The sequence below is a fragment of the Nicrophorus vespilloides genome, unplaced genomic scaffold (assembly GCF_001412225.1).
Source record: "Nicrophorus vespilloides isolate i.1.1-1 unplaced genomic scaffold, Nicve_v1.0, whole genome shotgun sequence".
NCBI classification, from domain to species: Eukaryota; Metazoa; Arthropoda; class Insecta; order Coleoptera; family Silphidae; genus Nicrophorus; species Nicrophorus vespilloides.
Genome location: NW_017096774.1, coordinates 664,220 through 688,105, shown reverse-complemented (window position 1 = coordinate 688,105; position 23,886 = coordinate 664,220). Strand labels below are relative to the sequence as shown.

Here is a 23,886-nt window from a genome sequence, read left to right as displayed (position 1 = left end):
TTGTACTAGTGAAATGCTTTAGATATTTCAATTATAGAATTAAGAAAATATTATCTTAATGTATGAATTAAAATTAGTCAATATATTTGGGAATTAATGAAATAAAGAATATAATTTTGTTCAAAATTGAAATTTGCAAGTGCCATCTACAGTTATATAACGAAAATAAATAAAGTTACAATTTCCCGCCAAATGTTTTAACCACTTTAACCTAAGTTCAATTTGTATCTGTGTTATACTGATATTTATTTGTGATATAAAATGGTTTTATCAGAAATGTCTGAATCTCAAGAGAGAATTACATCCCAATATAAAAATCTATCGAAGAGATTTAATAATCCAGGTTCAGATTATTCGAAACAGTACTGCTCAATTTACAATATCAGATTGGGTAAAATGAGACAAATATTGGCAGAGTGCATTCAAATCAAGTGGGGTCCAGATTATCCAGTATGCAAGTTACATGAACTTTCCACTTCATCATACACAAAGTGTGTTATAATTGGAACTTTATTCAAAGACCAGAAGTTGAAGCCATCAGTATTAAAACAATTAGCGGAAGGAAACCAGTTGGTCCCACAACCTGTCCACACCCATTTTACAGATGCTTCAGATGTGTTATATATTGAAGATGAATTACAGAGATATCAACTGAATGGTATTGTTTATATGAATGAATATTGGATTTTTCTAACTTGTTTGTTTTAGGTGGTTTGAACTCTTCAGATATTGTTACTGGTATTACTTGTGCCTTGTTAGGTCAAGATTTGGGGACTGGAAAATTTTTAGTGGAGGATTATTGTTTTGCTGGGTATAGATCACAAATAGAACGTCCTTTGAAAACTGAAGATAGCTATATTGTATTGATAAGTGGCTTAGATTTGATGCACATTGAGAAAAGCCTGCTTTCTTTACAACTGTTTAGTAATTGGGTATCTGGTGCTCTTGGTAAAATAAATAAATATGATCCAGCAAGTATTGCTCGAGTTATAATTGCTGGAAATTCTATTAGATCAGAGACAATCAAGTCTAAGCCTACTATCTCCATGACATCTAGAACTGAAGAATCTTCTGAAGCCATTGATGCAGTGAAAACTTTAGATACTTTCCTTGTTCAGCTATGTCAAGTATTAGATGTTGATATTATGCCTGGAGAACATGACCCATCCAATCATATTTTACCTCAGAAGAATATGCATCATTGCATGTTCCCAAATGCGGCTGTTTACAAATCCACGAATTTAGTTTCGAATCCATACGAATGTGATATTGACGGTGTTAGGATTATCGGAACTTCCGGACAACCGGTGACAGATATCCTCAGGTTTTCAGATATCCAAGAACCTATTGAGGTTTTAGAGAATTGCTTGAAGTGGAATCATATGGCTCCAACAGCTCCTGACACATTAGGGTGCTTTCCCTTCTACGACAACGATCCTTTTATATTTGAAGACTGTCCGCATGTTTTGTTTACAGCCAACACAGATAAATTCGATACGAAATTGGCTAAAGGTAATGCAGATTAAACGAGAATTAAAAATTGAATCAATCTTTAAATCATTTTTTAGGCGATCGTGGACAAGTTGTCAGATTAATTTGCGTCCCGGAATTCTCAAGATCGTTCACTGCTTGCATTTTGAATTTGAAAGATCTGAAGTGTGAACCAATAACTTTTAAAACTGTTTAATATATTGTTTGATTGTTAAATATACTTTTTTTTACTAGTTACATTTAACTCAAAAGGTATAAAACCCGTGTTTTAGTGATATATTTAGTGATGCGTCCTTTAAGAATGAAATTATATGCCTAGTTTATACGGAACGTTCACAATTAATGGAGATTGCGGTAATTAAGTTAATTACAGGTTTGAGGAAGAAAAACATGTTTATTTCAGATTTATACACGTAACGAATAGTAAATTTGTATGAACGAATGGTAAGTAATGATTCAGGTGTCCTTATATTGTTAATTATACATCAAGATATTTTCTTATACATATAAATAAACATAACTTATTTGTAAACTTAAACCTAAGACATTGCTTTTTTGTAAGATTTAATCGAAACAATTTTATTTAAGTTCTGGAAGAATAGCATAGCGGAAACTGGTATAGTAATATTGAATAACTGCAAGGCAAGTAAATTTTTCTATCTTCGAGGAAAATGATGACAAGCAATTTTCTCGTCAATATATGGATTGAGTTGTCAACAAGTTTGTCGATAAAATTAATTATTTACAATGGAAGTAACGAATTGTTGGTGTTATAATAAATAAATATACAAACAAAACAACATATACAAGTCTACAAAGTAGCACCAATACCGTTAAAATAAATTAAAGTAACAATTTAATGAAGTTTATGCCACGCCGATAAGCAAGCAACAACTAAATATGTCCAGACGGATAAAATGGAAATTCGAGAACTGGAGTTTCCTTTGACTTGTTTCAAAACAGTAATCCTACCAGTCTCATCAGGATACACGAATTGTTCCTTCTCCAAATACCACACAGTGGTGTCTTTGTCCCCCAAATCTTCAATTTTCTTGCCGAAAGCCTTGTCTCTCAAAATATCGTAACCATCGCCAGCGTTTAAAATGTAACTGTTACCCAGTATTCTATAAATCTTCTTCAAATCCAAGTCTTCGTACTGTGGTATTTTACATTGTCCACAACGAACTTTCACATCTTCAACCCTGCTTCCGACTGGTTTTTCCAAATCGTACGTTACTTGTAATCCGGAAACTTGCAGAAATTCACCACGAGACGTTTCACCGTTGCTCCTAGCGCTAGTTTCCAGCATCTTCTTAAGGTCGCTGCCCGTTAAATTGAAAGAAATGTATTGCAAATCAAATGGTTGTGCTGCAATAATGTCTTCGACAGTAATAGAACCAATATCGATGGTGGTTCTAATTGATCCACCGTTCATCACAGCAATTGGAGTGTCTGTCCAATAATAACCTCCGTATTGGAAAGCTTTTTGAGCAACCATAGCGTCGGTGATTAAGTTACCAAAGTTGCATTCCTTCTTCCTGCAAGTGGAGGAATCTAAACTGACTCTAGTACGACCCACTGTCTTTTTAGACAAAGCATCTACAGGTTCTCTGTACGTTTCTAACAAGTCCAGCATGTCTCTTTCTTGAGGAATAAGGTGATTCAACAGTTGAGGTTTCCCTTGGAATTGGATTAACTCTCCTTCATCATCGAATGTAGTATACAGTTTACCCATGTATTTGGTGTAAGCGTACGCTTGCACCACAGGTACTTTCTTCCCGGACTTTTGGATCATCACAGTTGGATATATATCTTCAGGAACCTCGATGTCCGGCTGCTTACCATTCCACAGGAAGGTGTTGGTGTGTCCTCCGATGACCACATCGACTAAAGGTACATTTTTAGCAATGCTTTTGTCGACTTCGAAACCAGAATGTCCCAAAGCGATGATAATTTTAACTCCCTCAGCATCCAAACGCTCGCTTTCCTTCTTGATGCTTTCCACTTCATCTAAGAATTCGATGTATCCAACATCTGAAATAACCCTAGTCTCAGGTGTAATGTATCCAATGACAGCAATCTTATGTCCATTGACATTCAGCACGACTGATTTATTGACTTCGGCGGTGAACAATGGCTCTTTGGAGTAATCGAAATTGGCAGCAACCAAAGGATGCTTGTAATTCCTCAAGAACGGCAGGATCCCCTTGATACCAAAATCGAACTCGTGGTTACCAAACGACTGAAAATAGAAAAAAGAGAAAGAAAATGAAACACGTATCATCATAATAAACAGAAACTCATAAGTATTTCGATATTTCACGCCCGTTAACTTTTACGAACTCTTCACATTTGTTTGTTTGAAATAAAAATACGAAAGATATGCCCGGCAGCTGGAGGAGTCGTTAATTAAAAATAGATGGATTTTTATCGCGCATTCTTCAGAATCAAACGCATCCTTCGGAGAAATAATAATTGGAGAGTAGAGAAGTCACATTGATTATTAGCTATTACAGATAATTAACTCAATAATCCAATAGCGGTAATGCATTATAATAACACTCCAATAGCTATTATTGATTATATAAGAAGATAAGAATATAAGAAGTTCAATCAGTGATACCGCGGGCTATATTGTTATGCACGGCAGGAAGATTTCTTATGATGATGACCTTTCGATAAATAACTATGTGCCAATCATGAAATTTACACTTGTAGAATATATAAATAGCTTAAATATTATTATGGACATTTTGTACAACTGCTCTCATTATTTATTTTGAGTCGCCCAACTGAAAATTATCGCATGTGGAATAATTACAAGTCTAACAAACGATAAGATTACTACTTCATTATTTATATTTTGTTATTGTACGAAAAGTATGGGCTAAGATAAACACTGTTTACAATTCTGAATGTGCCTAATTTTTTTTTAATGTATGTTATATAGATTTCCTATTTCCTTTCGTTTTGTTTACTGCGCATCGTTTATCGAACTTAACATTTAACGAGATGCACGTTCACGAGTATTTCGTGCTGTCTATACTTGTTCTTATTGGTATTGATTCCCATTTGATTCCTACTTCTTATTAAGGTATAATAACATTTCCTTCTTGTTGTTTAGAACAAATACATTTATATCAATAACAAAGATAAACTTTCCTCTTGATAACTTGTACATCAAATTATTCATTTCATTGAGATTGTAATAAAATTTATAGCTTTGTCTTGATTAAAGCGGAATTTTTATAGCTTCGTTGCATTAGCAGAATTCAAGTAATTGCTGATTCTGCTTTATACACATATTTTTAAACAGTTCTTTGATTCAAAAAACAGATGTGCGAGGCAATTAATTATAGAAAAAAATAACACTTTCATCAAGGCTGCATTAAATCAGAATTGGTAGTATTTAAGATAATAGCGATTTAAGCGTAGCGGAGAAAACATAAATCTCTACTTTCTACTTTTGCAAATATCAAATGCTACAAGAAGAGATACATTGCGTGGTCAATGAAGTAATAGGTTACGCAAGTTATGTTTTGATGCTGCTTTGGTATATTGATAAGAGTGTCTTCTCGGTCGAAGGAATTGTGACAAATTCATTCATGGTCACAGTTACGAGATGAAAGGAATTAATGGTGGAATCAGTATTGCGGAATGTAGTAAACATATTATTAACATATATTGAAAAAGTATAATTTGTAGGTGGAAAATTGAAAACATCGCTCGAAGCTGTCATAAGTTGAGCGTATATAATTTGTTCAATGAAACTTTGTTGTTTGTTTCTTCTTTGTTATTTCAAATCACCTAGAGAACATGTCAATGTTAGAAAAAAAAAATACAAGGATTCAATGCTATTAAGATTTCTATGAAATTTATTAATAAATTTATGAAATAGATGGAGTAAAATCAATAACAAAATTGGATCATTTAATATTTATTATTATGAACATAAAATTTAATATGAGAACATTTTTTGAAAGAGAATTTTTTAAACTTTAATATAAAAAAAATGAATCCAAATAATTTCTTAGTTCAATATTCGACAAATATTTTGACTATTGAATTTTGCATCAGTGAAAGAAAATTGTTGGTATGTAATTAAAATGATGTCGTAACGTAAATAAACATAGAAATGATAGAAAAAAAACTTGTCACATAATCAAAGTTACAGTAATTATTTTATAATTTCTATTGTATTAAGTTAATTTTGAATTTCCCACGCTAAGATTTAATGAATCAAAACATGTACGTTCTATAGGTAATGAAATATAATTGTAATTAGTTGAAAACTACAATTTATTATATGTAGTCGTATTTACTTTTAATAAAAAATGTTTATTTGATTCATAATAATGTATACTTAAATTATTTCCTTTTTATCAAAAAAAAACAAAGTTTAAATATTTACATACATTTTTATCAGTATTTTATAATAATTTTAATAATTCTTATCGAAAAACAACTGCGCGTTTTGTTTTTGCATTCTTCGTACCTTAAATTTGTTTTCTTGTTTTTACTTAGCAGTTTAAATTCTTCCTCTTGTTTTCTCCATTCTCGAACCAATTTCTCTGGTGCACCAAAATGTCCTACTGCTGCTGTTATTCCACATTGTTTTGCATAATTTAACACATTTTGTTTATACCGCACGTTATATGAAAGTGTTTTTTGTTATATTTTCAAATTTAGAGACGATTTATTAAAAAAAATATTTTAATCTAATCTTCTGACCATAAGACGCACCAAAAATTTGAGTCCATTTTTCTATGTTAAAAAGTGCGTATTATAATCCAAAAAATAGGTAATTCTTAGATCATAGTTCTTAAATTAAAGATTTGCAACTTGCTTTCTTACTTTTATTGGTTATTTGTCAATAATATACAGAGCGATGACGCAAATTATAATTACTTTTACGCTTTTGTTCTGTTATTAGTTTAGTTTTGTTTTGTTTCAAAATTTGAGTCCATTTTTCAATGTAAAAAGGTGCGTCTTATAGTCCGCAAAGTAGCTAATTAGATCATTGTTCTTAAATTAAAGATTTGCGACTTGCTTTCTTACTTTTAGACTTATTGGTCATTAGTCAATAATATACAGAGCGATGATGCAAATTCTACTTACTTTTACGTTTTTGTTTTGTTTCAAAATTTGAGTCCATTTCTCTATGTTAAAAAGTGCGTCTTATAGTCTAAAAAATAGGTAATTCTTAGATCATAGTTCTTAAATTAAAGATTTGTGACTTGCTTTCTTACTTTTAGACTGGTCATTTGTCAATAATATACAGAGCGATGACGCAAATTCTACTTACTTTTACGTTTTTGATCTGTTTTTAGCTTAGTTTTGTTTCATTTAGCATTGCAATGTGTATTCTTTGGTTTACTCATAACGAAATGCTCTCGGTCAGTGTAATTAATGTCACATGCAGCATGCATTTTATTACACACAGATTGTGTTCGCGGTCAAACAGATCTTTTTTTGTTGAAAAGTGAATTGCATCACAATATTTATGCAATTCGCGTCACGGTTTGTTCTAATACAATACATTAACAAAATATTAAATATTTATACTTTACACAAAGATTGTTATCTAACAATTATTCAACATTTACGTTTACTAGTGTATTTTCTATTTTTGTCTTTTATGATTGTACTTATTAGTATAACAAATACAACAATTATATTGCTACTGCAATTGCAATTAATATTTATCTTTGTGATAATTTATAGAAACGAAACACTTAAAAAAATATAGTAATTAATTTTTCGAAAAAATTTACGCGTACATAAAATAATTAATAATTAAAATAACAAAAACTGTTTTAGTTTTTATTTTTGTAAGTTTAGTTAACTAAAAAATGTAGAATATTTATTCTATTATTATGTAATTTCCATGATTTTTGTACTAATTTAAATATGTACACATTAAAGATATCGGTATGAAAATGTTCAATTAACAATACAGGTATTCCACGACTTACGAACTCCCGGACTTACGAACAAAATGTTAATAGCTCTAACTTATTACAAGGAGATTTGTAGTGATACAAAAATTAACTGTCCAAACAAAAATTGATAATTTCAATAATAAAATATAATATTTTTGGAAGATCTACTATCTCTTTTGTTGCATTTGTTTCTTTTCTCGTTTTTTTATTATATAATTGTGATGTCTACTTTGAAAGTAAGTAAGTATTTTGTTTATTTTAATCTATTTTTGCAAATTTATGCAGTCAATAATACGAAATTTTTAAAATTCCCCAGACTTACGAACAACCCTTTGGAATGGAACTAGTTCGTAAGTTGGAGGATACTTGTATTTACTAATAAAATGTACTTATTAGTATAATAATTGTAACTATTATATTGTTAGAACAATTACCATCAATATTAATCTTTGTCATAATTAATAGAAACGAAACTCTTTAAAAAAAAAGTACAGTAATTATTTTTTTCAAAAATTATAATTTATTATCAAAAAGCTTTAATTTAATTGTATCCTTGCACACAATATTTACGTAAAGGAAAGTTTTTAACTGCTTATATTATTGTAATTCACCTTCGTTGTTATTGCGTGCAAATAAAATATTAAAATATGTCAAATATTTCACAACACATTTGCAAAAGAAAAACAATTATAACAAATTCAAAATTAACTTATTTCCAAGAAAAAATATAGCAAACCGCACTATGTGAGGTATGCTGTTTTTGTAATTAAAACAGTATACCTCGCATAGTGCGGTTTCTATTCAGTCCAGATTTAAGATATTTCGATTTGAAATTAAAAGAAAATTGACTAAATAAAATCTAAGAAATGCGTTTTTAAATTACTCGATTAGTCCGGTTTTTTATAAGTATGAATTTATTGAATAATTCAATTTGTTTAATCTTAAAAAATGCATCAATTATATGAAAATTGTCATTAGGTAATTCAGTTCAATTAATAAATCATAAAATAAGTATCGATTATTGTTAAATTATAATTATACATGATTGTTGGGAAACTCTGGTCTTATTTAACTTATATAGTTCCAAATTAGTATTAAACCATAACTTATATAAGCAGTCGTGGCCGAGCGGTTAAGGCGTCTGACTAGAAATCAGATTCCCTCTGGGAGCGTAGGTTCGAATCCTACCGACTGCGATGTAACATTTTTTTACATAAGCATTTCTATTTAGATTAATTTAATTACGTGATGTTCTTTATATTTACATACTAAATGAAGATTAAATAATTACGTTGCAGTAATTAAAATTATATACTTTTTTATCATTGTTTAAATAATATTTGAAGGCAGTCGTTTGTAAATTACGTAAATATACCACGAGATAAATGCTGTGTGCAAAATAGTTTGTTATATATTGTGATATTTTTTTTAATAAAATCCTAAAATTTTGCAAATTTATCACTTCAATTAGCGCCAATAAAATGTTGTGTCATGAGGATAATAAGTTGTATATTAGATAATTCGTTCTAGTGTTCATTGAAATGATAAGACTCAATTGAAACCACTTGGAAATGATTCGGGAAGTAAAACAATCTCAATGAAAGATGTGCACAAGTTAAGTAATAGTTCAAATTCTTCATTGTACACAGTTCAAGTAAAGAAAAATGTTATGTAATTATATAAATAAAAGATGAATACAAATTACTTATCAAATAATAATAATTATTACAGTAAAACCTGATTTTGTGCGGTAGATAAGGACCGCATAAAAAAAATATTCGAAATTTTCATAAATTTTTGCATATAGCAAATAACTTTGTATAATATATTACAGAAACTTTTTTTATGCGGTGGATAGGGACCGCATAAAAAAAATCTCACAAAAAAAATTCAAAATTTTCATAAATTCTTACATATAACAAAGATCTTTGTATAATATATTACAGAAACTTTGTTTGTGCGGTGGATTGGGACCGCATAAAAAAAATCGCACAAAAAAATATTCGTAATTTTTATAAATTCTTGCATATAACAAATAACTTTGAATAATACATTACTGAAACTTTGTTTATGCGATGGATAGGGACCGCATAAAAAAAATCGTACTTAGAAAATACGTCAAAGATTTACGAAATACATGAGAAAGTGCATCCAAACTAAATAAGTAATTAAATTACATATGGAAACATTTTAAAAACAATTAATTTCTCATTGCACATGTGGAGAAATTTTCAAAATGCACATACATAAATCACTGTTACTCGTGTTCACTGCAAAACGCGCATCTTCTTGTGATGAATTGGTTCAAAATCGACTAACAAAATCGTTTGAGCAGGTTTTACTTATATTCCGCATAAAAAAAAATCGCATAAAAAAAGCACCGCAGAAAAACAGGTTCTACTGTACTGGATTTGAAATTCAATTAATAAAATATCTTATACTATTTGTTTCAATTTTTGTTAGTATAAGTAAAATAAAATAAAAATTAAAATAAATTGTATTATTATTTAATTTCTATGATTTTTGTAATATTTAAAAAAAAAAATAACACATTTGAGATATCAGAAAGAAAACAGTTTCAATGATGACAAACATTTCATTGAAAATTTTCATCTAATGAAGAAATTTTACTAAAAAAACAAACATAATTGAATATTTTATAATATTTTTATCTAATTTTTCATCTAACGAAGAAATTTTACTAAGAAACAAACATAACTGAATATTTTATAACAATATTGAACCTAGCTTTACAAAAATGGTAATTAAAACTAAATTTTTAATATATTGATGGAAATGATTAAAAATGACAATTAAAAATAAGAAAAACAAGTAAATTGTGCAAATCTCATTCTGGTTAATAATTATTGTTACTTTTTTAAATCATTAATGTTTTACAATCGTTTATAGAGATTAATCATACCAATTAAATATAATTTATGATGAATTTGAACGTCAGAAAAGTTATTTTTAGTCTTATCATTATTTTTAAATTTAATTTTTAATAATTAACCTTAACTTTACTTTATAACATACGACTAATTATAATTAAAAATGTGTATTTTATACTATATAATTTAATAATTTTAAGTTAAAATCAAAAATTTATTTTAATTGAATCATGTAAAATGTTACACTTGTATATATTTATAATTGAAAAGTTACACAATAATTACAGTATAATTTCGAGCAAAAAACATTGATTAAGTTATTACATTTGTTGATATTTAGTATGTTTCTTGTTGTGTGAAATATTTTTGAGACCTTGATCTAATTTAATTTTTTTGATTAATTGAAATTAATATCAATGATTTTAATTTGGTTACTTATCAGTGAAGAGTTCATAGTTCTAAATGTTAAGATTGTGATATTTACCATTGCATCAGGAGCTAGGGTGTTTAGGAAATCGACGGCAATCTTCCACTTGTGAACGCTGAACCAAGGTGTACCAGTATAGGTATCACCAGCATTAAGGTAGAGCACCGAAGGGCCAGTTCCATCCTTTGCAGCATTCCTCGCCTCCCTCACAACGTGTGCGACTCTAGCGAAGCCACCGAAACAGTAGCTTTTGTTCTTGCATTTACCCGAAGTCTGCGAAGTTTCCTCGAACCTCGCATGCATATCATTATTATGCATCAAAAGTAAATTGAATTCTGCATATACAGATCCGATGATCAATAGAAGCACCAAAGTCTTCATTGTTTTTCAAAACAAAATTGAAGTAAACAAACAAAATATTGTTGTTTTACTACAAAATCGCACGGAGACTATTCACGACCGTCCCTCCTCGACGCTATAGGAAGACTGAGCGCAACTAGTAGATACCTAGCTCTTTTATATAACCAAAGCTTCAATCGAATCTCACGCTTAGGTAGATCACTGATAAAGAAGATACCACCCTTCGCCCCACTCAAAACTCAAAAACACGTTTTCACGTCCCATTTTCAAAGAAGCTCCAAATTCCCAAATACAAACAAATTATATTTTTTACAGCGAATTTTAAATGCAACCGAAAAACAAGCGCAATTCAATTTAATTATATAATAAGCATAATTTCAAAGAGTTGACAATTCGCGAATTTTATTAATAGACCGGTGCGTTTTGTGCCAACTGAAAAATGTACACAGTTGTTCCCATAATTTCCCAAAACAAATGTTATGCAAAAAATTTTTGATTCGCTTCATGAACTCGTAAAGATTGAATGTAATCTGCAATGTTAATGACCATATTTACGGTTTACGAACGTGCTATTGTTTAGCATTTACGAACATCGAACGTGCTAAGTGTTTGACATAATATTTTTTTTACTTTATGCTTGCGCAGTTTTAAAAATAACCAATTTTACGTGCAATTGCAATTTTATGCTAATTAATTTTTTTTGCAAATCATGCTATTTTTTAATTAATATCTATTCAGGTTCACAATAGTCCGGTTTCATAATTTAATTATAAAAAATAAGAAAGAATTTTGTGCTGTCAATTTTTATTTAGTTTCTCGATTAGTCCGGTTTCAAACAGTCCGGAGCCGAAGATTTGTTTAAATAAATAAATTTAAGTTAAAATTGAATATCTCCTTGACAACAAAGACTGGCAAGTTTTTTTAAATATTAGATCTACCTTTAAGATTTGATTATCGTCTCTATGGATATTATGTAACTAAGGAAAGTTTCATTTATGCACTTTTCTACAATTTACATTATAATTTACTATATATATAAATAGAAGAGTTTATTAACAGATACAGGAAAATAAATTCAAAAAACAATATTTAGAAAAAAAAATGTTTTCCTATTAATTGTGTGATCTGGATTTTTGGAACTTCTGAGGTATTTGTGGTCAAAGGTGTTTTATAGAAGTAGAGTGTTTTATTGCAGGATAATTTACATCCTTTGACTCGTAATACCTTAGGAGTCAAAGGATGTAAAAGGATACATTTCCAGGAGTTATATTATAATAGTAAAAATACTTATTTTCAAAGGATTATACATTAATATAAGTAATTACAGATAAATTGTAACAAAATTGAAAACTGTACCAAAGAAACCAAATATTTCACCAAATAAAATTAATAGTTACTACAATTTATTAACAAGTTTCCACTTTTTTTAAATACATTTTATGACCGTGGATTATGCAGATTTATTTCGGTCTATATAATTTTGTGTACACTGTTATTAGCATATTCTATTTTTAACCTTGTGAAATCAAACAATTTATTTTATTATTATATTTAAACAAATTACTTTTACTTTTCTGTAAATTTTTTTAATACAGTACATTTAGTATATGAACCAAAAAAAATACTGCAAGGGTTGATTTAAAATAAGATTTTAAAGTATATTTAGTGATTGAAACGTTGAGTTGTTAAGCCGTTATCAGGTATATTGATAATACATCATGTTTGCTTTAATACTCCAATTTCTTACGTTATTCGAAAAAAAAAATAGTTTTTTTTTTGTATTATTAAGTAAAACTTACTTCTGCTTTAATTTCATTAAAAATAGAGATACAAAAATAATAAGAGTTTCAATATAAACATTATTACTTTACACAGCATAAAATCGATTTCAAAGTGCAAGTATACAAAAATTGCGTGGAAATACTGCAAATAAAATACGTTAACCTTGTAAAATCAATATTTGCAGAACACTTTTATACAGTAAATATCATGAATACAACATTGCAAGATGCACCACATTCCAAACATGCGATAATAAAGTGTAACCGTAATCTATATTAGTAGAATTATCATTTATTAGTGGGTTTGTCGTCTAAGTGATCATCGACCATAAGGTTTGTTAGGTCATCTACATCAGTGTTTCTCAAAAATTTTGGTTCGCGAACCCTTTGGCTGTCTGTCATCAATTTTTCTACGATCCCCACTTTGTAAATCACTGATTTACACCTATGTTTCACAATCTTTCTACAACGCCACCCAACATACTTGTTTGTAGCTGTACTGCAAGCCAATTGCTAATAATAACATGATTTTTGAATCTGGAACACAAGGTGACAGCTGACAAAACTTTTACATTGAGAAACGCTGATCTACAAAATATGCGACTTGTCAAAAGTAACTTGTCCATTATGTTTAATTGACAACTTTCAAAAGTACTTGTAAAACATAATTGATATAAAAGGTACTTTCATTTATTTGATTCATTTGCAAGGTGACAGCTGACATTTAAAACTTTTACATTGAGAAACGCTGATTTACAAAATATGCGACTTGTCAAAAGTAAATTGTCCATTATGTTTAATTGACAACTTTGAAAAGTACTTGTAAAACAAAATTGATATAAAAGGTACTTTGATTTGCTTGATTAATTTGCAAGGTGACAGTTGACATTTAAAATTTTACATTGAGAAACGCTAATCTACAAAATATGCGACTTGTCAAAAGTAAATTGTCCACTATGTTTAATTGACAACTTTCAAAAGTACTTTTAAAACATAATTGATATAAAAGGTACTTTCATTTGTTTGATTAATTTGCAAGGTGACAGCTGACATTTAAATCTTTTACATTGAGAAACGCTGATGTACAAAATATGCGACTTGTCAAAAGTAACTTGTCCATTATGTTTAATGGACAACTTTCAAAAGTACTTGTAAAACATAATTGATATGAAAGATGTTTTCATTTGTTTGATTAATTTGCAAGGTGACAGCTGACATTTAAAACTTTTACATTCAGAAACGCTGATCTACAAAATATGCGACTTGTCAAAAGTAAATTGTCCATTATGTTTAATTGACAACTTTCAAAAGTACTTATAAAACATAATTGATATAAAAGGTACTTTCATTTGTTAGATTAATTTGCAAGGTGACAACTGACATTTAAAACTTTTACATTGAGAAACGCTGATTTACAAAATATGCGACTTGTCAAAAGTAAATTGTCCATTATGTTTAATTGACAACTTTCAAAAGTACTTGTGAAACATAATTGATATGAAAGGTATTTTCATTTGTTTGATTAATTTGCAAGGTGACAGCTAACATTTAAAACATTTACATTGAGAAACGCTGATTTACAAAATATGCGACTTGTCAAAAGTAAATTGTCCATTATGTTTAATTGACAACTTTCAAAAGTACTTGTAAAACATAATTTATATAAAATGAAATTTCAATTTTTGATTAATTTGCAATTTTTATACACAGTTTTTGAACTTTATATTTATGTAAGCAAGTAGTTTCTATATTATATTCATTAATAAATAATTTATAAATTAATCAAGTAAACAATAAAATTATAAATCTTTCTTTACAATTTATTTGTTAAGACACATTTATGATACTCCCACTTTCATAAAACCCAACTCCTTTTAACTGAACACGGTTTTTCTTTATTCGGTAACACCATTAAGCGTGGGATGGTTTTAAAGTTTAGGTTATTATAATCCACAAAAAAAAGAAGTAAAATAACTGATCTATTTAATTTACTATAAATCAATATCAAATTTATTTTTTCTTTCTTCTTTCCTCTTGTGTATTTCATGTAAATAGTAAAAAAAAACAGGTAAATGAATGAAATTTATGAATGTTAATGTAAATATTATAACAATAATTTTAATAATGTAATCTAATTACCACGCGGATATACAACTCTATTTCAAGAGATACCGAACCATGTCATGTGAATAGTTAAAAGAGGAAGGTGTTGACCATACATAATTCAAACGCATAGATTTGAATGTAATTATTTTTAGTTTAAGATTATTACTTGTATTATGATCGAATCGATGATGCATAGAATTTCCAATAAGCACAAAAAAACACATACAGACTATGTAGAATTAGCAAATAGTTAATGAATTTTTAATTGAAAACCGCCATCGATCTGTCTGAATTAATGAATACATAGTGGTAAAGGTGCGGTAAATCGACCACTGTGCATATTAAAACCATAAACAAAGAGAAGAGTTGTTTACTGAAAAATTTCCTTGAAGCTGAATTATATTCTTCTCATCTCTAAGATCTATTCTTTTCCTGTTTTTATATTACGAGAGATCGTAAATTTCGGCAGCCGTTGGATAGCATTTAAAATTAGTGAAACTGTTATACATTTTTTTTTTGTTATTTAAACTTAACGATTCCGAAATCGTTTACATAAAACACGTCGGGGGCATTGGTGTAAATATAGATTTTATTAAATATGACTGATTGATGTGTATCCTCACTTGAAATTATCGTTGAAACACTTCATGGCTCAAACAGCGCTTGAGTGGTTTCTTATAATTGAAAACATTTCAAAATCTGTGCTATTTGCATCAGTGTTTTTAAATAAATCTTGTATTTCATTGATACAACTTTGTACTAAAATTACATAAAACAATACAACTTTTAGTTGTTATTTAAAATAGTGAAAATTTTCTAAAATTATTATTTTATTATAAATTGTAATCACAAACATCATTTTAATTACAACAAATATATATAAAATTTGTATGAAAAACATCTCTTATAGGCAACCAACATTAATTGGGAGTAAATATTAAAATGGTTTCTGTACAATAGAGGTCTATATCGCAAGCCCGACATTTGTCGAGATTTTGATATAGTCGGGATTTCGATACAGTCGGGATTTCGAACATCTGGATTTCGATACAGTCGGTATTTTAAACGTCGGGATTTCAATAGACGATCTTCCGGTTGTCGGGCTTGCGAATGCCACCAGTACAATAGAGTACAAACTTACTGAGTTATTGATAATTTATTTAATAAAATATAATATTTTTGGAAGATGTACTATCTGTTTTGTAATTGTGATATAGACATCACAATTGAAAAGTATTTGTAAGTATTTTGTTTATTTTAATTTATTTTTTCAAATTTATGCCATGATAAAGTGTGGTAAGATGAGAATATTTTGAAATTTTTAAAATTCCTCCGACTTACGAACAACCCTTTATAACGTAACTAGTCGTATTATATTTTAAAGTTCTACGAAATATCAATTTATAACTATTTGCAAAAATTATCAATTAAATTTTATCAGGAATAAATGACAGTTAAAATTGAATTAACAAAGTAATAATCTAATAAAACTAAAAACTAATCAACTTTGTATAAGTCAAATATATTGTTATATAAATAATATTTACTATTAGTATTACTAGTATCAGTACACTATGAAAATGTATGAATGAAAATAGGTATTGCCATGAATTAAAGAAATTTATAAAAGAATCTTTGGAAAATTACGTAACTGTAGAATAATTATATGCAACTTTCTATATTGATTTAGTAACTTATATTGTTTTGAAAATGACTTGGTAGCACATTTATTTGGAATTCTTAACGTTTAAAATCATACGAATAGTTAAGAAAGGTTTGTCGTGAATGATGGGTGAGTATTAATTTATTATAAATTGAAATTGTAATATAATTTGAATGAAAAATTAAATATAAAGTGAAATTATATAAACTTCGATAATAATTTATTTCATGTCAATAAAGTACGAACAATAATATAACCAATATGCATATTTTATATAATGTATATATATATATATAATTTAACAAAGAAAACGAAACGAAACAAGACATTCAGAGTGAATATCGTTCAGAAATAAGTATGCAATAACAAAAATACATGGTCCTTCGATTTATGAAGGAATAAAATGGTTTCACAGCAATTCGTGATGTCAAAATATGTTGTTTCTTTAGACTAACACAACGGACAAGTAAAAAAATATCTATTTTAACATGTAATACTTGCGCACTAATCTAAGTAATTTCAAGATTGTGCAGACTTTGGCATCAGCCTTTTGTTTGCCAGAATACTGTAGCATTGTTTGATGCATTCTTGTATGTCGGCTAAATTCTTGCATGGCTTCAACTTCTCCAAGATGGCGGCTTTTATTAACAATCCTTTCAATACGGATCTCGCCGTGCTAACCATAGCTTGTTGCAAATCATTTACGATGTCGCACGAGAGATCGAATTCAAAGTTTTTATCTGGTAAATACTTATAAAGAGGCCAACAGTCTGTGCAAGCTTCGCATGAACAATCGAAGAAGTACTGCAGTTTCAAAGATTTTTGCCTCTGGGACCTTTCCATAACTGCATAATGATACCTAGAAAGTATAGGTTGATGACAAGTTGTTGTTTAATAATTAATTAAACTTACCCGTAATTATCAAACAATTGTTGACCCTCTTTGATGGGGCTCAGCGCTCTTAAAACTATAGATTTCCCATAGCAATGTCTGACGACGTTAGGAGAGCACGAATGATTGATCATGCTCAAAAAGCTATATGCACCAGCACCGATTTCCAAGCTTTCTGCAGTGGAATCCTCGGTGCGTCTGACGAGTTCAGATATCTCGTGAAAGTTAGATGGTCCTGTCTGCATGTGCAGAAGCAGCAGTTCTTTAAACATTTTCACATCGCTTTCTTCCCCAAAATCCTGAAAGAATGTCGAGTAAGAATTGAAAATATCGAATATAACAGCGGCTTGGATAGCTCTGTCAAACAAATCGGCGTTTGTGCGGTGTTCCGTATTCGCACAAAGCCCGTGAATTTCCTCGTATCGCGCCGATTCATAAACACTATTGCTTTTACCGTAGTGCGGGATTTTTTTGTAATCTTTCTTTGCAAGTATAGTGATCCTAAGTGCGAGCAAGTTAAGTTTGCTAACATTCAGATTCAACAAGACGCTTATAACCGGACACTCGTATTGGTGGTAGGAATATTGCGCGGAATCCGAGCAGTTTACTGAGCAATAAATGGCGTAAGAACATTTTTGACAAGGAATGCTGTTGAGCACTACTTTAAGACAATGATGGCAATGTGTGATAGAAGCTTCTGGTACAACAATAGCCGCGTAAGGTGTATCTATAGCGATGACATCTCCAATTTGGATATCTTTGGTTGCTACGACATGTCGGCCGCATTCTGCATTGGTTGTAATAGCAATGCAATTCGAGGCGCAAGCAATTGTTGGGTTAACGTCGTGTATAAATTCTGGTAACTCTTCGTAATACTTTGGTTCTTCATGACTGCAGCATTGTGTCAGTTCCTTTTCTGATCGCTGCCTTCTCCGTAGCAATTTGCTGTAGTTCGCTTCCGGGTAATTTGAAGTAAAGGCCTTGTCGATATCCTATAATAAATATGTTTATTTTTTTATTAATTTCTATTTTTTTTTGTAGGAATACCTACTTCTAAGCATTCCCTGAACATTTTCTTTTCAAATAAGACTGCCGAACGATTGGCGTAAGCTAATCCAAGTATCTCGCTTCCGGTCTCCGCGTATGTTATACTTTTTGTGTACAATTCTAATGCATAGTCGTACTGCTTGTCCTTAAACATGATGTTACCCTGTTCTCTGAATTGTATGCTCATCTCATTATTTTTTAGAGAAGTAGTATCATAGACGGGTAAGTTTCCAAACGAGTTCAAAAGATTTGTGGCAAAATCAACGCGCTCCCAGTTCGTCTGCAGTTCCATGAAGGTCTGGGATACTTGCGTTAAATTACTATACGCCGTCAGATGTCGGCAGAGGTTGTGGAACAGCTCGTTGATAGTGAGTTTCTCACTCCGCATGTTGTACATTATTATCGATTCTCCTCACTTTTCTCACAACCGTCGATAAAATGTCGCGTTACGTTACTCCGTTCCTGGTGGTAAACCTCGGTGCCGAAATGGTATTTGTCGTTGCACAGAGACTTCAGGCGCAGAACATACCGCACGACCGTTCTGCATTCGGTATGCGAACTATATTTGTAAGGACTGATGTATATAAAAAAAGACCTAGTGCATCTGGGCCGGCTGGCGGGAATTTTGAAAGTCATGCGCACACAATCTTCACCAGCAACCACCAAAATAAGACCAGCAAATTTTCAGCACAGCACCACAATCTTTGAATAAATATTTGCAATTCGAGCACCAAACCGAACCTTTACATTCGTAATGCAATCGATGTTAAAGCACGCAATTAATCAATACATTTGCTTGATTGTTCTAGTCCTGGACGAGATTATCTCCGTTCTAGTTTCGCAACAATTGATGTCTGAGATAACGAAACCGCAGGCTGCCTACAGCCACGAATCGGTTAAGAATTTAATCGAAGACGTAACGCAATCCTCAGCCATGCGTTTAGATCCGAAGAGCATGGATAAACTCTGGGACCTCATCACCATGGTTTTCAAGTGGCAGGTCTTTCTCACATTCGACCTACTCAAGATCACCTCAAGACACCTCTACGAAATCGAGAATTACGTTACCTCGGAAGAGACGCATCTACAGTTGCACAAAGTGCAGAACCTTTTTGATAACTTTAACAAAATCCTTACAGATACTGAGAAGGTTGAGCTCAGGGAGCACGTCTTCGTGTGGCTGAGCAACTTCAACGTTCGCGTTTCTTTACTATTAAGATTAGGTTTACAGGATCAGGATGGTAATTTCATTATAACAAATCTGAACCCTTTCGCCAAAGATATGCTGAAGAATGTGGGCGAAAACATATACAGCGTAACGCAAAATGGAAAAGTCAGCTTCGCTTTGCCGGAAAAGCAGGAAGTTAAAAACGACAACGAAGTGTTTGAGCTGAAGTTGCTCGTTGATCAAATTAATGGTGGTCGGAAGGAAATTAATAGGAACAACCTAAGACTCACTATAAACCAGAAGAATGAACCTGAAGCCGGAGGTAGCAACTTCAATTGCATCAACGTAGAAGCTACGAATTCTCATAACCTTGAAAACCTCTTCGATGATTTGAATTTAAACGAAGACAATGCTTCAAATTTCCACGAAGACTTGATCACTATGATCGGCGAAGAGGAATAGCTTTTATGCAAATCTTTGTAAGTGCCTTCAGATAAGTATTAATTTATTTTAATTCAATTGATTATAAGACTGAATTTAACAAAAAAATACAATTGAAGCGAAAACAATATAAATTCAAAGTGCAGTCATTTACAAAATTATCTCAAACTAAACAAATTTGTTTGACATATTTCAATCAAAATTTAGTAATTATATAAAAATTAATTTTAAGTTTTTATTAATATCACTAATTACACTATAATTTGCATTAATTAGGTTTAAGAATTGCAAAGGAAATACAATATTTAAAAACTGTACTATTTTGATTTCGATAGATCAGCCATTTTGTTAGAATTGTAGCACCTAGTAACGTCTAATTTATAAACCGAATTTAACTTATATTATAATATATTCAGTAGAAAATAGGAACAATTGTCTAGTCATAAATGTATTGAAATAAAGAATATTTCAGCACTTACTTTCGTGTCTTTTTTTATTAAATAATATATTAGTGAAAATTTATTACTAAAGAATTACAATTTTGCAGTTTAAAAATGAAAAGGACAAAACAAAATGTGTGTTGCACCATCTGTAGTTGAGTAGTCATAACTATATGGGACACCTAGTGACGATGATTACAAGATGTTTCAATTGTTTTGCAAGCATAACCAAGAACACAATCTTTCAAGTTCAAAGTTTAGTTAACCTACAAAAAAATAAGAGGGGCGAAATTTAGATCCTGACATGGCTCTAAATATATCCGGAAAGTTGTTCGGTGGTGTACTGTGCAATGGCAATACATTCGTGCGTTTTCAAAGTGTTTTGGCGACGAAATTGATGTATGCTGAGTACGGAGATCCGTGTAAGGTCGTTCAGAAATGCGAAGAACCTCTACCCGACATCAAAGGCTCTGATGTATTAATCCGCATGCTTGCCGCCCCAGTAAATCCTGCTGATATAAACACCATCCAGGGTAAATATCCGTCGCGCCCTGAATTACCGGCAGTTCCTGGCAACGAAGGGGTTGGTGAGGTCGTCCAAGTAGGAAGCGACGTTACCGACTTCTGTCCCGGTGATCGTATAGTCCCCCTAGCAAACTTGCTGGGAACTTGGAGGAGTCATGCAGTTTTGAATTCCCGTCAACTTTTGAAGATCCCCAAAGAGTTGGGCATTGTTGAAGCATCAACTTTAACTGTGAACCCATGTACGGCCTACAGAATGCTCAAGGACTTCGCCGATCTGAAGGAAGGCGATGTCGTCATTCAGAACGGAGCGAATTCCGCGTGCGGTCAGAACGTAATCCAATTGGCGAATATTTGGGGTTTGAAGACGGTCAACATCGTCAGAGACAGGCCCAAGATTGGCGAGTTGAGAAATTTCCTGAAGCAGCTTGGAGCTACCGAAGTATTAACCGAAGAAGAGCTTAGGAAAACCGATTTGTTCAAGAGCAAAAAGCTACCTAAACCTAAGCTTGGATTGAACTGCGTCGGTGGTAAGAACGCTCTGGAAGTAATGAGGCATCTGAACCATGGCAGTTCGATCGTGACGTACGGAGGCATGTCCAGAGAACCTGTGACAGTTCCAACCTCGGCTCTGATCTTCAAAGACATCAAGGTCAGAGGATTCTGGATGACCGAATGGACTAAACGGAATGTCGACAGTCCTCAGCGCAAGGAGATGTTCGAGGAGCTGATTAAGTACATGTGCGAGAAGAAGCTGCACGGACCTGCCTACAAGATGGTAGAGTTCCAGAACTTCAGGGAGGCTCTGATGAACACGATGACGATCAAGGGTATGATCGGACTCAAGTACATCCTGGACTTCGAGAAATGCTGAACGCTGCTGCCTGCACTTATCGAAGATGAATCTGTAACAAATGTATTTTGTAATTTATATGGAAAACTGAAAAATAAAAATCAATAACACAATCTTAATTACGGCCGCGCGGAGTTTTCAGTTATTAATTGCCGCGCTGATTTATGAACTGCAGTATTTAAACAATGGGATAATTAACAACTTCATACGGAGAAACGCAATCGCCAAGGCCACCCCATAAATAACCCGATATCTTTGTGCATATAAACTGCATTCTTTCTCGGCCGATCTCGGTGGAAGGAAAATGGGTATCCCTCCATCTCTCGGCTTCGCTCTTTCTATCTCATTGACCACCGTCGCCTTCCTGCCATCGCGAAGATCTAGAGAAGCACAGATATAAAGATGAAAAGAGGGAAAGAGTGTTACGCATATACGTGAAAGAGCGAGGGAGAGAGAGAGACAGAGCAAGAGAGCGAAATTAAATTTCGTAAAATTACGATCGCTTACTCGTAAATTAATTCCTCGCCGCGTTTTTTACAGGCCGGGTTAAATATGTATATATGAATATTTTTATTCTCTCGCACCCCGTAATTATAAATAATTCCAATTTATTCACCTGTTCCTCTCTAACAGCAGCAGCAAACCTATTACAAAATCTATCAGAGATTAACATCGGAATGGATTTTCGATGAGGTCTTTACGCTGCACGTAGGTGCTGTGGCCGTGCTTCTGCTTCTGAGAGCGAGATGAGGATCTGGAGGAGAGGAGACTCGTTCTTGCCCCAGGGGCCTACACATACACATATTAACAACAAACTAGGCTACAGAAGCATTTCTTGCTCTGATTTTTTTCTTCGTTCGTTCATTCGTTGTTGCCGCTGCCGTTGACTTCGTCTTCTTCAAACTCAAATAAATAACGAACACAAAATAATGATAATGCGAAAGACGGACTCGTTAACTTAATCATTTCGTAATAAACGTGAAACACAATTTTGCCTCGCCGAGAATAACATGTTTATGTAAAGAATTTAATACACCTATGGATATTTTGAAAGTAGACCACTGCATCTCGCACTAAATATATAAAAAAAAATATGACGTGTGTTGCAATCAAATTGAATTATTGATACACTCATTCAGTTTCTTCTACTTCTGATAAATATGCACTTTTTTCTTCTATCTGTCGCGAGGTTTACGCTTTCGCAATTTCAGTTCAATCAACTTCCAGTTTACTTTTAATCTAATCACATTCACATCCCATATCGCCTTTCCTAGATATTTATTTTTCTCGTAATTGATTACTTACTAAAGGTTCAATGATTCTTAATATTTAATGCGTAACCATTTTACAAATACAGCAAATTTATTGGAACAGTAATAATTTTAATATTTGACAACTATTAAATAGAAAGATCATTTTTATTCTAAATGGTTAACTTGTCTTAATTAGTAGACTATAAGTTTACCTCAACAATATCTACTGAAAATAGAAAAGTATCATTGAACCATTAGTAATTGGTACACCTTAGTGTCATTTGTGTCTCAAGTCACGCATAGTGTGGATACAGCTTTATATGAAAAACAATGCAAATAAACTATCACCTCCATAGATAACTTACTGTGTCACTGAGTCACAGAATCTTTAGAACTTGTTAAAGTAGGTAAGGCATACATCAAGGTAAAGCAGTTTAATTAAATAAACGCTACATCCTCATTTGTTTATATTCATGGATAATGATTAAGACTTCAGCAATGTAATTAAAATATTTACACCGCAGCAATAAAGAAAAAATTGCTAGCGATTAGTCATGCAAGTGAACGCGAGAAAAATTAGAATACCGATAGGTTCTGCTGATCTGAACCT

At 31.5% G+C, this 23,886-nt stretch overlaps 5 protein-coding genes and 1 non-coding gene across 6 annotated transcripts; 4 read left to right on the top strand and 2 right to left on the bottom strand.

The window, feature by feature from the left end:
• Window positions 1–225: 225 nt before the first annotated feature.
• Window positions 226–1,801, top strand: LOC108558141 (DNA polymerase delta small subunit). The gene is made up of 3 exons (XM_017914960.1): window positions 226–658; window positions 709–1,512; window positions 1,569–1,801. Exons 1-3 carry the CDS (start codon window positions 262–264, stop codon window positions 1,685–1,687), a joined length of 1,320 nt encoding a protein of 439 aa, XP_017770449.1. The 5' UTR covers window positions 226–261; the 3' UTR covers window positions 1,688–1,801.
• A 64-nt stretch (window positions 1,802–1,865) lies between these two features.
• LOC108558140 (protein 5NUC-like) lies at window positions 1,866–11,232 on the bottom strand. The gene is made up of 2 exons (XM_017914959.1): window positions 10,809–11,232; window positions 1,866–3,733 (listed from the first exon to the last, which is right to left on the bottom strand). Exons 1-2 carry the CDS (start codon window positions 11,130–11,132, stop codon window positions 2,348–2,350), a joined length of 1,710 nt encoding a protein of 569 aa, XP_017770448.1. The 5' UTR covers window positions 11,133–11,232; the 3' UTR covers window positions 1,866–2,347.
• Window positions 8,548–8,629, top strand: Trnas-aga. The gene has a single exon. It is a non-coding gene; the product is annotated as a tRNA-Ser (tRNA).
• Window positions 11,233–16,905: 5,673 nt separating the features above from the next.
• LOC108558145 (SET and MYND domain-containing protein 4) lies at window positions 16,906–19,124 on the bottom strand. Its single transcript, XM_017914966.1, has 3 exons — window positions 18,604–19,124; window positions 17,574–18,544; window positions 16,906–17,520 (listed from the first exon to the last, which is right to left on the bottom strand). Exons 1-3 carry the CDS (start codon window positions 18,994–18,996, stop codon window positions 17,181–17,183), a joined length of 1,704 nt encoding a protein of 567 aa, XP_017770455.1. The 5' UTR covers window positions 18,997–19,124; the 3' UTR covers window positions 16,906–17,180.
• LOC108558146 (protein OSCP1) lies at window positions 19,038–20,298 on the top strand. Its single transcript, XM_017914967.1, has 2 exons — window positions 19,038–19,149; window positions 19,409–20,298. The coding sequence occupies exons 1-2, from the start codon at window positions 19,038–19,040 to the stop codon at window positions 20,227–20,229; spliced, it is 933 nt and encodes a 310-aa protein (XP_017770456.1). The 3' UTR covers window positions 20,230–20,298.
• Window positions 20,299–20,858: 560 nt separating this feature from the next.
• LOC108558105 (probable trans-2-enoyl-CoA reductase, mitochondrial) lies at window positions 20,859–22,163 on the top strand. The gene has a single exon (XM_017914912.1). It carries the CDS (start codon window positions 20,953–20,955, stop codon window positions 22,042–22,044), a length of 1,092 nt encoding a protein of 363 aa, XP_017770401.1. The 5' UTR covers window positions 20,859–20,952; the 3' UTR covers window positions 22,045–22,163.
• The last annotated feature ends 1,723 nt before the right edge of the window (window positions 22,164–23,886 follow it).

What these genes read in the sequence shown, in the direction of transcription:
- LOC108558146 (XM_017914967.1), top strand. Translation starts at nt 19,038, where the DNA reads ATGTCGCGTTACGTTACTCCGTTCCTGGTGGTAAACCTCGGTGCCGAA. An exon ending in GCACGACCGTTCTGCATTCG is followed by an intron (nt 19,150 to 19,408) that starts GTATGCGAACTA and finishes TGATTGTTCTAG; the next exon opens with TCCTGGACGAGATTATCTCC.
- LOC108558105 (XM_017914912.1), top strand. Translation starts at nt 20,953, where the DNA reads ATGGCTCTAAATATATCCGGAAAGTTGTTCGGTGGTGTACTGTGCAAT.
- LOC108558145 (XM_017914966.1), bottom strand. Translation starts at nt 18,996, where the DNA reads ATGTACAACATGCGGAGTGAGAAACTCACTATCAACGAGCTGTTCCAC. An exon ending in TGTTCAGGGAATGCTTAGAA is followed by an intron (nt 18,545 to 18,603) that starts GTAGGTATTCCT and finishes TATTTATTATAG; the next exon opens with GATATCGACAAGGCCTTTAC. An exon ending in CAATTGTTTGATAATTACGG is followed by an intron (nt 17,521 to 17,573) that starts GTAAGTTTAATT and finishes TATACTTTCTAG; the next exon opens with GTATCATTATGCAGTTATGG.
- LOC108558140 (XM_017914959.1), bottom strand. Translation starts at nt 11,132, where the DNA reads ATGAAGACTTTGGTGCTTCTATTGATCATCGGATCTGTATATGCAGAA. An exon ending in CCCTAGCTCCTGATGCAATG is followed by an intron (nt 3,734 to 10,808) that starts GTAAATATCACA and finishes TTCTATTTTCAG; the next exon opens with TCGTTTGGTAACCACGAGTT.
- LOC108558141 (XM_017914960.1), top strand. Translation starts at nt 262, where the DNA reads ATGGTTTTATCAGAAATGTCTGAATCTCAAGAGAGAATTACATCCCAA. An exon ending in ACAGAGATATCAACTGAATG is followed by an intron (nt 659 to 708) that starts GTATTGTTTATA and finishes TGTTTGTTTTAG; the next exon opens with GTGGTTTGAACTCTTCAGAT. An exon ending in CGATACGAAATTGGCTAAAG is followed by an intron (nt 1,513 to 1,568) that starts GTAATGCAGATT and finishes ATCATTTTTTAG; the next exon opens with GCGATCGTGGACAAGTTGTC.